General features: G+C 38.6%; 1 protein-coding gene across 1 annotated transcript; it reads right to left on the bottom strand.

Moving 5' to 3' along the window:
- Positions 1 to 449: 449 nt before the first annotated feature.
- On the bottom strand, positions 450 to 16,095 carry tmc2b (transmembrane channel-like 2b). Its single transcript, XM_082169695.1, has 21 exons — positions 15,051 to 16,095; positions 12,995 to 13,141; positions 12,498 to 12,539; positions 11,780 to 12,194; positions 10,977 to 11,126; positions 9,360 to 9,450; positions 9,198 to 9,279; positions 8,987 to 9,093; positions 8,311 to 8,409; positions 8,077 to 8,219; positions 7,625 to 7,772; positions 7,327 to 7,521; positions 7,054 to 7,233; positions 6,753 to 6,914; positions 5,301 to 5,429; positions 4,681 to 4,748; positions 4,362 to 4,601; positions 1,418 to 1,543; positions 1,250 to 1,328; positions 1,040 to 1,160; positions 450 to 855 (listed from the first exon to the last, which is right to left on the bottom strand). Exons 2-21 carry the CDS (start codon positions 13,035 to 13,037, stop codon positions 617 to 619), a joined length of 2,859 nt encoding a protein of 952 aa, XP_082025821.1. The 5' UTR covers positions 13,038 to 13,141; positions 15,051 to 16,095; the 3' UTR covers positions 450 to 616.
- Between the last annotated feature and the right edge of the window lie 79 nt (positions 16,096 to 16,174).

The following is a 16,174-nucleotide window of genomic DNA, read 5'->3' as shown; positions in this document are numbered from 1 at the left end:
ATGTGGTATAAGGGAACATTATGAAACAAGGATATAATGACTGGATTCTGGGTAAGCTATTGAACATACTGGATTCCCAATACTTAGCACTGCACATATAATTTGATTTGACTTAAAAAATATTGAATAATAATATTAAACTTAAGAAAACAAATCTTATATTAACAACGTTGCATTTATTGTTCTGTGACACTGAAAGTTATTTAAAAGGTTCAAATTAAAGTTACATTTATGTTTTCAGGTTTCCTCTTGATGCCTGCAAAATATTAAATATTATATAATATAAATTAATATATAAAGTAATTCTGACAACTATCCAAGCATAAAGGCACAACAAGGGGGATCATAAGAAGGGTATCCAATTCATGAAAACATGTTTATTTCATATATTCCTGATATGTTTGCAATAATAATGGAAATGATTTGATGAATAAACCACCACAGACATGTATATCCATAAACCTTTTATTGCACTTTTTTAAATAGCATACAAATACATTTTACACAAAAAATATTTACAACAACAGCACCTCCTCACTGTTATAGTATTACAATTCGATTTGGATCCATATGTAGTATGACTGTGGAGTGTGTGTCTATATACATTCTTAAAGCCTTATCTTCGTGGTGGTGGTCCACCTCTCCCTCTTCCCATCCCTTGACCTGGTGGAGGTCCACGGCCATTACCTGGGAGAGGCCCGGGTGGCCTGGGACCTGGAGGGCGAGTCACTGGTGCCCGAGGATTTGCCGCAGCCAAAGACACATCTCTCTGAACATGTACCCCTTTCCCGGTGGCTGCAGCGCCTGGTTTTCCAGTTACTTTTGGTGACTTGCTAAGCTGGTCAGTTGATTTCTCTGTAATAAAAATGGCAAGTTTGTCACAGAAACAGACACTCCATTGTGAATGAAGACTGTTCCACTCTCAAGTTTGAAGATCACAAGAGTTTGGAAGTATCTCCCTACAATGTGAACACCAGTAGGGGAAACACGGCAAAGAAACATGTCATGAGTAGTTCAACGAGTTGTTTAGCCCACTGACCAGCCTCTTCAGCAGATGGAGGGGGAATCAGGGACTTGTTGGGCATAAGATCCTCCAGGTCTTTCATCACCTGGTTGGTGCTGTCCTTGTTGTTTCTCCTGTTCTTCTCCTCATCTCTTTGCTATATGATGGAGCAGAAAATATAAACCAATAGCTGACACTGCTGATGTCAGACAACTTTACCATCATTTACAAAAAACGTTTACCAACCATTTGCATTTTGCGTTTTAATTCCATGTTAGCGTTCTGATATGCTTTGGACACAGCATTCAGGTAATAAATAGCCAACCTGTCAGAGACAAGACATACAGATAGTTTTATTAAATGCAAATAAATCATTACATTTACCTTTATACTTCACATTAGGTGACTACTCACACCATGAGCAGGACTGCAGAAATTATGAGGCCTGGGTTGGATGCATAACCGAAGATGTCTGCCATAAATGGTGGCAAGTCCTTCTCTATAGTCTCCGTGATCACATCAAACATCTTATCTTTACCACTGTGGAGAGACGTGGATCTCATATTGCTCAGGACATTTATGATTCAACAGAAAAATTCAAATATGAGTTGTGGTGGATTTTTAATGAATAAAATAGTAAACTGTATATCAAACTAATATTAACTCTAACATCTAACCTTACTTCCCTTTTTAGGCCTAACAAAACTAACACTTTGAAACACAGTGTACTAAAACGTTCTGTCCTCTGTTTTTGAATGTTGTATGTTGTGTTGCCATACCCCTTTGACTTTGGTTGTGTGAGTGTAAAAATAACAAATATGGGAAATGAAACTAGACAGATAACTAGGTTAGAACCTTGTGATTAACAAAAGCTTGCTTTACCTAGTAACAGAAGGGTTTGCATAAAGAACCAATCAAATTCATATCATTTTGCCATACCTCCCTATTCTATAAAAACTGTTGTATTATTTTAACTGGTGGGATTTTCAATGGAAATTGTCTGAGATCCTCTGGCCTTGCTTCTTCTTGGGAGAGATTCCCTGAGAACTGCTCGGGAACTCTTCCAGCTGAGATTAAAGCATTTAGAGGACATTTGCTGAAGTCTGTTTGTCGATCATTGCTGCGCAGCAAGAAAGCTAGTTAGGGAAGCAAGTTAGTTAGGTAGACTATATATTGAACGTACTTTATATTGAACGTCGATTGGAGACGTTAGGAAACGTCGATTGGAGACGACCCAGGTAGACTATATAGGGAACGTCGATTGGAGACGACCCAGGTAGACTTAGAGTAGGAAGGGAACGTCGATTGGAGACAACCCAGATAGTTAGGTTTAGGGAAAAATCTACGACAGAGTTCACGGTCTAGGCCCTATTTTGCTGGTCTAAAAATGTATGACAATTTAAAATATACATTTTTATTCCATATTGATGGACCAACATGAAACAAGCTTGTTATTATACTGTAGTAAGATGTTTTTGTAACATTTTAAGACATACTTGTTCAATATCCTGCAAATAACACACATTTTATGTTTATTTAATCACTGTTTATAACCTCTTAGCTAAGTAAGTTGCAGCCAGCTAAGTATTTTATAAGATCTCCTGTATTAATTTGCCTTTAATCATGAAAGCTCATTTCCCCATAAATAAGAAAAATATCATGCATAATTGAGATTAAAAAGACATATGAAGTAATTATGAGATGAAATGTTATAATTTTGTACATTCTGTACTCTAAATAAATAAAAAGCCAAAATTATGACTGTACTATGTACATACATCATATATAGGCCTATAGCTGTAATCGAAATTATACAACCCCCATTGCAAATCAGGTTTATTGGCATAATTTACAGACTTTCAGCTGTTTGCAATGAACAAAAAAATTTGTTGCACCTGGTGTGATTGAGCTAGAACACATGAAATATCTGAAATGGCTAGGTTTGTTGAGTGTCACGTTTGACTGCATATTAGAAATATTGCTAAGTCAAAAGAATGGTCCAAAAAGTTAAGTGAAGATATCATTGCCCTTCACAAACAGAGGCATGGTTCGTAAGTTTAAAGTTAAAGACAGTGGTTACTTGGAAGGGGCAGAAAAAGGAATCTATCAATGGCTGCAATCAGATTTCTGAGAAGACAGATTCAGAAAAAACCCTTGAGTGACTGCAAAAGACCTGCAGCAAGACTTGGTGGCAACAGACACTGAGGTTTCAGCTTGCACAGTAAGGCGTGTACTAAATGCATGCGATTTCAATGCCAGAACTCCATGACATACACTGCATACTGATTCAAAAGCACAAGAAAAGTGCTCAAAATCACATAATTTTTGTGATTCTGTTCTGTTGAGCGATGAAACAAAACTGGAACTTTTCGGGAGGAAGAAGAATGAAGCATATGCTGAAAAGAACACTCTGCCTACAGTTAAGCATGGTAGTGGTTCGGTGATGCTCTGGGGCTGCTATGCATCCTCTGGCACTGGAAACCTGCAGCGTGTGGAAGGCAAGATGGATTTATTGAAGTATCAGGAAATCCTAGGAGAAAATGTCATGCCGTCAGGGAGGAAGCTGAAGCTTGGGTGTCATTCCAACAGGACAATGATCCCAAGCATCCTCAAATTCCAACAAGGCTTGGGTGCAGAAGAAGTCCTGGAAGATTCTACAGTGGCCATCACAGTCACCTGACCTGAACCCCATAGAAAATCTCTAGTGGGATTTGAAGAAGGCGGTTGCAGCACACACACCCAAGAATATTACTGAACTGGAGGCCATTGCTCATGAGGAATGGGCTAAGATTCCTCAGAAACGCTGCCAGAAGCTGGTGTCTGGTTATACATCTTGTTTGCAGCAGACAGCAAAAGGGTGTTCTACTAAGTACTAAAGATGCTTGCCATGAAGGGGTTGAATAAGTTTGAGACTGCAGAAGTCATTAAATGTTGCATTTTCAGTTGAATTTGGGGAAACCACTTGAAACATTTGTTGTGTTGAGCTATTTCAATTACTTTTATTAGATTTTTTCAAGGCAAACAGCTGAAAGTCTGTACATTTTGCCAATAAACCTGATTTGCAATGGAGATTGAATAATAAATTACAACTGTAATTTCGACTTTATCTTATAATTACTTAGTATGTCATCATTTTGACTTTTCATGTCATAATCATGATTTACCAAAGGACGATTTATTTTTCTTATGTGGCGTAAATGGGCTTCCATACTTAATACATGAATAGGGATAACACATCTATTCCTACAGGAATAATTTGTTCAGGCATTCTGTACTTTTCCCCTTTTTCCCATTTTTGACCACAGTGAGCCTTTTCAAGGATTAGTATATAAATCTTGATAAGGTTTAAAAGCTATACCTGAAGGGTCCACAGTCAAAAGACGGTGGCAGGGTCATAATGGAGTAGATCACAGGCATGAGACTGAGGAAGAGGACGAGGAGGAGCAATCCCATGTAGAAGTTATTAGAACGTGAGGCTTTGAACACTCTCTCATGGGGAACGTTACAGGCCATCACTGCCCAGCACTGGTAATACATGGAGCTCAGCAGACGCAACACGTTTACTCCCACCAGCCCAGGGGCGTAAAATGCGCCCATCCTGAAACACACACATTATGTGAGGTCATCACACTGTCCATCGCCGAGATGCTGTGTTTTTACTTGCATGATCTACTTACCAGATCATTCCCTGGTTGAAGATGAGCCCAAGTACATTACCACTGATGTCAAACTCTCCATAAGATGGCTGCAGGAACACAAACACACACACACACATGCATAAATATCTGTATGCATGACAACACAGAAAGAGATGTCACAGTAAAAGATACCTCTCGCGCTCTCTCTCTCTCTCTCTCTCTCTCTCTCTCTCTGTAATTAAGTGCCCTGAATGGTGTAGTGTGTCTCTCTGTGACTCTGGTTGTAAAGCAGCCCTATCACCTATCCTGCCACCTTCTCATGGAGTTCAGTTGACCTCGGATGAATGAGTAGTATGTTACCTATATCAAGTAACAGGAAAATGAGGGCGACAGGGCAAAGCCATATAGAGCAGTCATTTCTGAGCACAAAAAACTTTTGATGAGAATATACTTAACCTGACATATTCACAGTCAGTCAGGTTTCTAACATCTGCCCTCTTCTTGATAGGAACGTCCCATCATCGCTAAATTGCTAAGAACTAAACTTAACAACTAAAATGTGCATCTGACAGAGGTCATCCAACTGATACTGTTCCAGCTTGTTTACACAGTGTTACGTGAGTAACTTGAATAACAGCAGGGTGTGAGGTGGGACTTACAAACCCAGCTTCAAGATCCCAACACCAGCAATAGTTGAGGAATCTCACAATCACGGCTCGTAGGAAGTCCCCTATCAGAATGGTCAGATATGTCACCTGGATGTCGGATACGGTGAGCTTCACAAACTCCTGAGGAAATAAAACAGTACATTTTAACCATATAAAGCCTACTGTATTATGTTTGATACATGCATTTCTAAGGCCTTTGAATTATCAACATGATCAAAACATTGCTGAGAAACCTGTTGCACACAATCTACTGCATGACTTCGGCACTCTGATTTATAGATCATACGTTTTTACCAAGTAAAAGGCCTTTTAGTATAATTCTTTAGTATAAATGTATAACTTTTGTATTGTCAGTAATATTTCAAGATTAACATTTACTAGACTGAAGCAACTTAAGTTCTTGTTGCACTTGTGCACTTGTGCGTTTGCGCACAAAAGTACCTCACAAATCTGATTTCAGACAGACTTTTTAGGCAGTGTAACGGTTTAATAATCTAAGGCATAAAAGAGGGAGCATTGGTGAAAACAAAGTGAATATTTTATATCAGTAGTAATTTCTCAATAGAAATGACATCAGAAGTGGCCAAACGTTGGCCAAAAACGTACATTTACACACAAACTGACCAGCAACCGCAACTTTCAGACGGCATCTTTATTTCTTAGCTTAACTGTCACAGAATGAAAAGCACGGGATTGTGGGATATTAAAGTCAGCGAAAGATACAACTATGCTGCCTTCAAAAACCGAACAGATGAAGGTATGTCAGGAGACCGGAAGTGAAGCTAACATTGGATTCGGACGTTCCTTGATACCTTTCTACCTTGGAATGCATCCTCCTAAGGCAGCATTTTTAAGCTTTCAGACGTGGGCCCTGATGATCTGGTTCAGGTGTTGTTTGATTGGGGTTGGAGCTGAACTCTGGGGTTCGCCACCCCTGCTGTGACTATATCACACTCTATGAACCGTAAAACCCTGATGTATCAAATATGATAAATGCAATCTTTTTTTAGATTTACTTTGACATTTTAGGGTTAAACTGTTCCATTTCAAAAAATTTATTTTTGTGATTAATATTTTGTCAAGCTCTATAGGGTCAACTTAGCAACTTGTCAGCTAACAACAAATATAGTGATATTTGGACTGCTGGTTAACATGTAATCAGTCACTGTGTCATACTTGTTCCATTTTCTGACAGAAAATATGTACATGAGAACAGCTTTATTGGACATTCGGCTATATATTATATTAAAAAACATGTGAGCACGGATTAGGAGAAAAAACAGATGTAAAGTGCTGACAATTGGCGCATTACGTCATCTAGTAACTTTTTGAGCAGGCTTTAGCTACTTTCCATTGAAAATAGTAGGCAACACTGTACATGTTTAAACACTGACTGTTACTGACGAGTTTGGTGATGGTGATGTTGGTGCTGACGATACCTACAATGCCAACTTCTGTCTCCCAGCATGGCCCCCTGATGACATCAGCTGGGGAGGTGATTGGAGGGGGAATGTTTTCTGTGATATTGTACTGTAATGTGTAGTTGTCATAGTATTCTTTAAGAGCCCAGATGGTATCATTTTTTATCTGTTTCTCGTTTTCAAGCTGTGAAGATACAAGACCAAAGAAATGATTCACATAAAATGTAACAGGTATATGTAAAAGGGCTGATCCCAAAACTCTTAAGCAGAGTAATATCCTCTTTTCATTATGTTTATGGTTACTAGACCCTCTATGGTCATACCTTTGCATTGACTTCATCAAACAGAGCAAACAGAAAAGTGTACAGGTTGCCCAGAAAGAGGGCAAAGATTCTGGCCAGCTGCCATTTTAGGGCGATTCGAGGGTGATAGTCTTCCAGCTCCCCTATAACCTCAAACAGAGGTGGACACACCAAGCCCAACAGGGACATCACAAGTTCAACCTGACCGAAGAAGAAACAGAGTTTCACAATTTCCTCTTTTTTTTTTCATGTGCCATCACATTAATAAATTGAAAGGTAAAAGAAAAGGGGTACCTCATTTTTTTGAAGCCATGTCAGTTCATTCCTGTCCTTTTTGGCAAATTCTTGAGATCTTTTGACCACAGTGTAGATGAGGTATCCACTCCCACCCAAGCAGCACAGGATGAGAACGTTGGCTAGGACACGTAGAAAGCGGCGCAGGTGAATGTTCTCATCCTTTAGGTTTTCCTGCTCATCCACTATAGATTCCTGAAGGAAAAAGACTCAGTTAATGTTTGATTTGATCAGTCTAGCTATGCAGAAGTTTTCACAGCACAGTGCATCCTTCTTTGATACGATTGCTTTTATTAACCTTGAAGCTTGTGGTGGTGGAAGCAAACTTGTTGTCAGCTGTCTCTGGGTTTCCTATAAGGTAATCCCAGCTGGTAAACAGCTTCCAGCAAAAGGTGAAGGCACTATCCTCTGCTCCATCTCCTCCTTCATTGGCATTTCTTGCCATTCTAGAAGAAGGAAGGTCATTAAAAAAAGAAAAAAAGAGGCTCCACATTGTCAGCAAAAAGAGCATTGTCAGTGAGCAAAACCCTATACAGAGTGACACTGTCAAACTGACACTGTCAGCTTTCCTGTAGCTCAGTGGTAAGAGCATTGCGTTAACAATGCAAGGTTGTGGGTTCGATCCCAGGGGATTGCACATACCTATGTATAAATGTATAGGATAACGCAATGTAAGTTGCTTTGGATAAAAGCGTCTGCCAAATGCATAAATGTAAATGTCAATGCTGCAGATGTAGTTATTAGACTCACGTTCTGATAACCACCATTAGACTGTAGCCAAATATCCCAACACCAACCAAAAGATATGACAGAGGTAACCGGAACTGGAGGAATCCGATACTTCGTTGATTATTGTAGAAACCATAAAACATAACGGAGTACTTGCAATAACCCTGTGAAAAAATGCAAAAGGTATAATTCAAATAAGACAGTAGCAATCTTACAACCTCTTTTACACAGAATCCATTAGTGAAAAATCCTTACGCCAAACTCAAACAGGACAGAGTAGTCCATGGCAGTATCCTGTTCCTCTCTGGGGACTGTTTTTCTGGGAAGGGAGCCGTAAGGCATGCCCATCAGTACCTACAAAGAGAAAGACACAGATTGTATTAGTGTAGGTTTTATTTAAATGTTCTCTTTTATGACATGAAGGCCAAGTATGATATGATAACCCATTCTTGGAATTTGTCCTCTGCATTTAACCCATCCAAGTTAGTGCTCACATTAGGAGCAGTGAGTAGTGAACACACACTGCAAACCATGGACACACACAACCGGAGCAGTGGGCAGCCATTGCTGTGGCACCCGGGGAGCGATTGTGGGTTGGTGCCTTGCTCAAGTGCATTTCATTAATTTCCTGCCGGTATTGAGAATCAAACCCGCAACCTTTCGGTTACCAGTCTGACCAATCACGGTTTCCACAAAAATATCAAGCAGCACAACATTGATAATAATAGGAAATGTTTCTTGAGAGGCAAACCAGCATATTAGAATGATTTCTGAAGGATCATGTGACACTGAAGACAGGGGGAATGGCTGCTGAAAACTCAGCTTTGCCATCACAGGAAGAATGACTCTTTAATTTTTTTTAATTTTTTTTATAAAAACAGTAGTGTACATTGCCTAAAAGGTGTTTAAACAAAGACATCTCACATCTCACCTCTGGCATGACAACAAGTCCAAACACAAAGCCGAAGAGAACAAGGTTTAATCCATACATCCACCGCAGGAAAATGAAGTAGGAGGCAACAGATGACCCAAAGTGACCTATGAGAATAAAACAGATGAGAAGAGAATAAGAAACACACTGAACTCTGAAAATACAGATTTCGATAAAAAAGAAAAAGAAAAAGAAACAGAGATGAACATACTTTCCACTTCTTTTATCCGACTCTCCCAGGGAATGCAGGCTGTCTTGAAGTTTTCAAAGTCTCTATTGAATTTGATTAATTTCTGAGAAACGAACAAACACAAAATATTCAGTGATTGCATTTAAAATGTAACATGTCAATATGGAATATTTAATGCTGTACCTTAGTCATCATGACTTTGAATGCATAGAGTCTCCTCCCTTTTCCTTTGCCCAAAGCCCCTTCAAACTTTTCTACAAACCCCTGGGCTTCTCTAACAGGTGATATCAATAGAAACTTGTGTTAGCATGGAAATAAAATGTATGACACAATATCTAAACAAACTTTCTGTTTTTGTTTCAGATTTCAACAGGGCATGAGTACTTCTCTCTGTCCTGTTGGGGTTGTAATCTTTGCATGCTGCTATACACGTGTAGACGGACCAGCCCATTGACTTACTGGCTGGTTCTGCGTGTATTACGCAGCATGGCCATTCAGCATTGTATAGTAAGCACCAGAGATAATACTAGGAACAAATATCATGTTTCACTCACAACCTTCACACTCTGTAACCTGAGCCTACAGCCAATTAATTAACTCATCAATGAATAATGAATGTGAATGGTCCAGATGGACACAAGATGAACTAATTCACTAATAAACGGATATTACTTAACTTATTACTTCACCCAAATGTGAAATTTCCATCATTATTTACTCAAAAAAAGACTTGAAAGCTCTCTTTCTGTGTTCTGGGGTCCATAAAATGAAAGTCAGTGGGGTCCAGTGTTGTTTTAGACCCCTTTGACTTTCATTGTATAGGCAAAAGAAGAAAAGAAGTCAAACAGGTTTGATTTGAAATTACATGAGGGTGAGTATATGATGAAAGAACTTTCATTTTTGGGTGAACCAACCCTTTAATGTTTTCACATGGAAATAGTAGGGGTACCAGTGTAATTGTAGTTAACTGAACTAAAACTCAAACCTACAAAGCACCTCATTATAACCCGTGGTGGACCATATCGACATCCGTGTATTGTTTGGACATGACCATATGACCTTATGGCACTTTGTACATGAGATCTCTGAAGATAATTGTACCCAAACATGCATGCAAAGACTGCCCTCAAGAAACATCAGCATGCATAAAACAGCATCAAGCTCATGAAACTGTAACATTCCACTCACCAACCAGAAGTTACCCATGAAGCTTTGCCAAGTGAGTGTCCCCTATGTGGCACTGTTTCTTTCCCTACAGCTTCAGGGCCCATGTTATTGATGCTTTCTTGGGCAGTGTGTCAGTCTCTACTAACTTCTGAGGGCACTTGTCCAAACTCTCGTTTGTCACCCACACTGGTCAATTCCACTGGGCAGTCTGAGGTAAAGGTTCAAACGGAGGCCACTAGGTAATGAATGCATTGGCGTAGTCTCTGTGTCAAGTGTTTTATCTCAAAGTACAATCGAGCGCATTTTGGATGATGGTGATTCTTTACCGAAACTTTTTGTAAACTTCAAAAGCGCCATGTTGTCATACTGATCCTAATTCAAATTACTTCCATGCTTCCTAAAAATAATTTTCAGAGGCAGTAAGAATATGTAGCCAATAAGAGCTCCTTTAAACATCAGCTTAAAGTGCATTAAGAAACGTGAAAATGCAAGAAAGCAGAAGCACAGCAACTTGTAAGCTTTAATGAAGCACATAAACAAACATGAAACTCATGCTAAATAAATGAACTTCATTTGAGTAAGAGGTAACTGAAACAAGAGCTCAAACAATGAGTAGGAGGAAATCCGTTTTACTTCAGGCATTTGAGTTTCCTCTTCATGCGCCAGGGTTTGTTCCGAAGTGTCGCTATCAGCTTTTTCTTCTCCTCCACTTCCTCTTTTAGTCGGTCCATCTCTCCCTCAGACAGAGACTCGTCTTCTGAATTGTTGTCTGATGATGAACTGCTGCAGAACAAAGCCGAGACCCAAGAGTCAGTCCTTTAAGTCCAGTTTAACAGTATATTCCACAAGGATATTGTTGTTTTGGTCAAGTCAAGTCAAAAGTCCTAGTGAGCAGGATGGCCATGAAAAGCACTTCCAGATCATCAGTTGGAAGGCAAAAAAAAAAAAAAAAAAGAATGAAATGTCCAACTGAAACCAAAAAATGTATAGCCAATAGCAAGAATACTACTTTACATTGGTTACTATAATACTCTATAATATAGTGAAAAGTCTATATATATAGGAGTGAATTCAGGTTGATTGGGACACTTTTTCCAAGTCATTTCAATGGCAAAAAGTGTCCCAATCACCCTGAATGGACCCTATATATAGGTTTAGTGAATGATTAAAACTTTAAATAAATTAAATAAAAAAAATATTTATAGCAATACAATCAATACAATACAATACAATATTATGATAACAACACTTTTTCGGTTGTTCAGAGGTTTTAGTTCCTTGGCTGCATTTTACCACAAATGTTGTAATATGAATAGTAGAGAACATTCAAAAGTTCTTTTCTGGCAATAGATGTGTATGGCTGTGGAGGTAATGAGGAGTGAACGGCACCGTGTGTGTGTGTGTGGCGTGGAGAGGGAGGCTAGAGAATACTGCACCTGCTGTTTTTGCCTTTGTTCTTTTTCTTATCCTTATCTTCCTGTTTATCCTTCCCTCCTTTTCCTGCTGCTTTGCCATTCCCCTTCTTCTCCTTGATATTCTCCACCTCTTTGTCCTTCTTAGTTGTGCCTTTTTTCCTTCCTTTTCTTTTATCTCCTTTCTCCTCTTCGCTCTCCTCTTCTGAGTCATCTTTCTTGGCAGCCCTCTTCTTCGCACCTGCTGCTTTCTTTCTTCTTCCTTTCTGCTCTTCCTCGCTCTCGTCTTCACTTACTTCCTTTTTCTTTCGGCCTTTCCTCTTCCGTGGAGTCTCCTCGTCTTCGTCGCTCTCCTCCACGCTATCGGCAGGCTTGGCTTTCCTTCCTCGAGCAGCAGGCTTCGGTTTATTCCTGCCTTTTGCTCTTCTTTTTGAATCCACTGAAAATATAGAGCAAACGTGTGTATATGTGAGAGTGTGTGTGTGTGTGTGTGTGTGTGTGTGTGTGTGTGTGTGTATATATACACACAGATACATTCATATTATATTTTAATAAAAAAAAAATTTTTTTACAAAATACATTTTGTAAGATCACTGCGTGACATGCACATTCTAAATAGTAATTAAAAATAATACAATAATATTATCGAATATTATCGAAAGTAAAATAATAATAAATAATATTGATAAACAATAATTATAAATAAATGACCAAAAAACTTAAAAATCACTTCAAAACTTACCATCACTTCCACTATCATATTCTGCATCAATTTCCATCCCAACTGTAACACACACACTGTATTAATATCTAATATAATAGAGAATTTCTTTCATTTTAAAAATACTGTCACAATAACTCAATAACACAACTATTTAACATCCTGTCAGATGAGTGCACTGATGGCATACATGATATATTGTGTTAATCATCAAAACAATTAGCATAAATTAGGTAAACCTGCTAAATAAGGGTCATCATTCAAAAACTCACTCACAAAAATATAACAGCAGGAAACACAACAGCACAACACATGCCTGCCAGTTGTAAAATCATCAACTGCACTACATCAGAATATAAAAACTATATCAGAACAGTAAATAAAAGTTGCAAATAGTTACCCAACCTATTCATATGTAGATGGATGCGTTTGAAACAAACAGTCTACTAGTATACACTGAATCAAATTGAATCAACATGCATAAGAATGATCCTTTTCTGATAATCAAATCTACTTACCATCATCCACGGTTATCGCAATATCATTTTTTCTGAGAGGCATCTTGCCGGTTTGAGTTTGAGTCCAGCTATTCAGTCTTGCGAGGCATCTAGAGCTGAAGACACACCTGACTGTCAGGTGGGTCTCTGTTAACAGGCTCTCCACTCCTAAAAAAGGAATCAAATGTCTCCTTGACTACAGAAAATGGTAGTCAAGATCTAAAGCCGTGAGAGCCAGCAAACAAAACGCCAGTGTACAGGGCAGATTCAAGATTCAAATAATCAGAGAATAATCAAGGTGTCTCTCATGATACCTAAACACAAGCAGGTCGGCTAAATGAAGTACGGCAAGTATACCCGAGTTTCATGATAAACACCTGAAAATATTCTTTCTAGAATTAAAATAAGAAATTATAACAGATTGTAAATAATGTGAAGTTCTGATTAAATTATTCTTCTTTACGACAAATTTATCATTCTTTATGTTAATTAGAAAAAACTCCTTTTTAGACCTCAGTAAAAAGAGGTCACTTTTATTTATTTATTTATTTTTATTCTCACACCACACTTTTTTTTCCTGGTTCCATTTAAGTACAAGAGATTCATATACTGAGCTATAGTTTAAACATGTTTAACTTTGGTTCAGTTTGTGTCTTTGTTCTTAATGTGTAAATGATGAGGCATTGTGTCAACAGGAAGTTCTAACCTTCTTGTTCAGACACAGCGCAGCAGAATACCATTAATTGCTTTGAGTTAATTATATACAAGAGGTCTACTAAAATAACATCAAGTAACAGAACTACATTCACACAGATCAGATATCCAGCATATAAAAGCGGTTTCTCTGTAGTGACCGCGAGTAAGGAAGGTTCACAATAAATGCAAAAACACTGTGAAAACTGTACTTTTTGAGTTTGACTTACTTCCAAAAGTTGAGATAACTTTATTTAATTTGAATTCCAATACATTGGACAAATCAATTGGATAAACACAGTAAAGAATTTACAAGGTTTTTACAGTGAAGTTTAATTTATGATTCAATTAATAATTGAATGAATTAAATTATTCATTAATATTATTATGAGCCCTAATGCTATCACTATTCTTGATTTCTAACTAAAAGAATTTAAAATGAGCTGTATTTTCAATTAACAATGACTACCTAAATGAACAAATAAACAAAATCTCAAATGACTCCTGTTAATAGTTAATGACGACTGCCCATGAATTATAAATGACCATTTGCATTGTTAATGAAACTTATGTGCCAATTTTCTTATAAATAATCGTCAAGATTTGATACAGGGATATCATAAGGTTCTAAGGATTGTAAGATCTCTTTGATCCATCTTCAAAACAGGTGCTCTTTATATGTTCTTATATTCTTTACGGATGTTTTTTTACCATCCTCTAGTAGGTTTGTAACAAACTCCCCTCACTTAAATGGTACACAGCGTAACCCCAAACAGAGCAGCATGGGCCGTGGAGTGACAAGTGAGTCACATGCATCTTTCCTGCCAAATCTGTGGCTGTTGGAAAATAATCCAGGACATTAGACACCCCTAGAGCTGAGAGCAGATTTGAGAATACAGTACTGCGCATGGAAATGTTGTGGGTCACCTGACACGCTGATCAAGATAAAGCTGCATGGATTTGAGAATAGGAAAACAATGAAATGGAGACGTAATGTTGGGCAAAGCCAAGCCGTCAATCGGTTCAAAAATGATTTCGCTTCCAGATCTATGAGGGCCGGTGTCTTGACAAATAATGCTACCTATAAAATTGTGCTACCAACACTATTTTTGCATTGTTTTAAGGGTAGGTTTAGGGTTTGGGGTAGGTATGGATGTTAAAAAAGCCTCAAACCATGTCACACCACATAACTATAACGCTGGTAGTCTGATAGGTAGCGATTTTCGATGAGCGGGGAGCACAAATCGGTTCACACAGAACGCATTTTGTGGTCTTTTTGAACGCAAACGTTTTGAACGCGACCAGTGGTCAGGGTTCCTCAAATCCAGCATGGAGGGCCACTGTCCTGTAGAGTTTAGCTCAAACCATGATCAAACTCACTTACCTGCAATTTTCTAGTAACTCTGTTGACTAGCTTTTTCAGGTGTTTGATTAGTTTTGGAACTAAACTCTGCAGGGAAGTGGCCCTCCAGGACTAGACTTGAGGAACCCCTGGCATTTTTATAATGCCCTGGCATGCCCGATGCTGCAAAAGACACAAACACAATGGTTAAACACGTTGTCCGTCTATCACTTTTACATTGGAAATCAATGGAAAGTAGCACAGTGGAACGGAAAAACACGTTTTGTGTGAAGATTGCATTTTGGGATTGCTGACAGTTAAGGGTGATTTATACTTCTGCGTCGGACCTACGCCGGAGCCTCTAGTCTACGCTATAGACTACGCGTTGGTTTTCATTTATACTTCTGCGTCGTTGTCCGCGTTGACCTGCAATTACACATGCAGAAGGAGCATATGAAACCCGAGGGAGGGGTTATAGCAGACCGATCACAGCGCTTGCGGTCCGCGTAGAATTGACGCGTTGTTACATTTTTGGAGAGGTGCATGTCAGGGTACGACGTAGCTATGGCGTATAAATTGTATAAACTGGGTTTTACACTGACCCCCAACAAAGCAATGATGCTAGGCCTTTTTTAAGAACTAGACTTTTAACAAGCTGTTAAAAAAGTGTCTTTTGTCTTGATTTCAACTTTTATATCTGTTGTTTTATGTGATTCTTTCAAATTGGAATTCTTTTTGTATTTTTTTTTTTAAATGTGTTCTTGCTATCATAAATTAGCCTAGGTCCAATCAGCGAACAGAGGGAGTGGCTGAGAACGATGACGTTGAGGTCGTGCGCTAGTTTGAATTGTAGGGTTACGTCACGATCAAACATTAGCGATTGGTTATGGCAGATCCAGAGTGGCTCTGGGCAGATCCAATAGTTTTGAACTTCAAAAGAGTACCCGCCTTCAAGGAAGTTAACGCTTGTCAATGGAGAGTGGCCAGACTCTCTGTACAAATGAAATGTACAAGAATCTGGTAAGACCAGGCTAATCATAAATGCCATTGATTTAAAATGTTGTTATATAATGCAATGACACCCATACATTTTTAAGTGTAGCATAGATGTCCAATCACTTTCCACTGTAAATAAGACACACGTGTTCCACCTCTGTGTAGCTCTT

This window comes from Leuciscus leuciscus (genome assembly GCF_965113295.1).
Source record: "Leuciscus leuciscus genome assembly, chromosome: 5".
NCBI lineage: Eukaryota > Metazoa > Chordata > Actinopteri > Cypriniformes > Leuciscidae > Leuciscus > Leuciscus leuciscus.
The sequence above is the reverse complement of the archived record's forward strand: the minus strand, read 5'-3'. Positions and strand labels throughout refer to the sequence as shown.

Coding starts and splice junctions, on each gene's coding strand:
- tmc2b (XM_082169695.1), bottom strand. CDS start 13,037: ATGCCTCTCAGAAAAAATGATATTGCGATAACCGTGGATGATG. Junction 6,915..7,053: donor TTGATGAAGTCAATGCAAAG/GTATGACCATAG, acceptor GTATCTTCACAG/CTTGAAAACGAGAAACAGAT. Junction 4,749..5,300: donor GGGATCTTGAAGCTGGGTTT/GTAAGTCCCACC, acceptor GTGTTCCTGCAG/CCATCTTATGGAGAGTTTGA.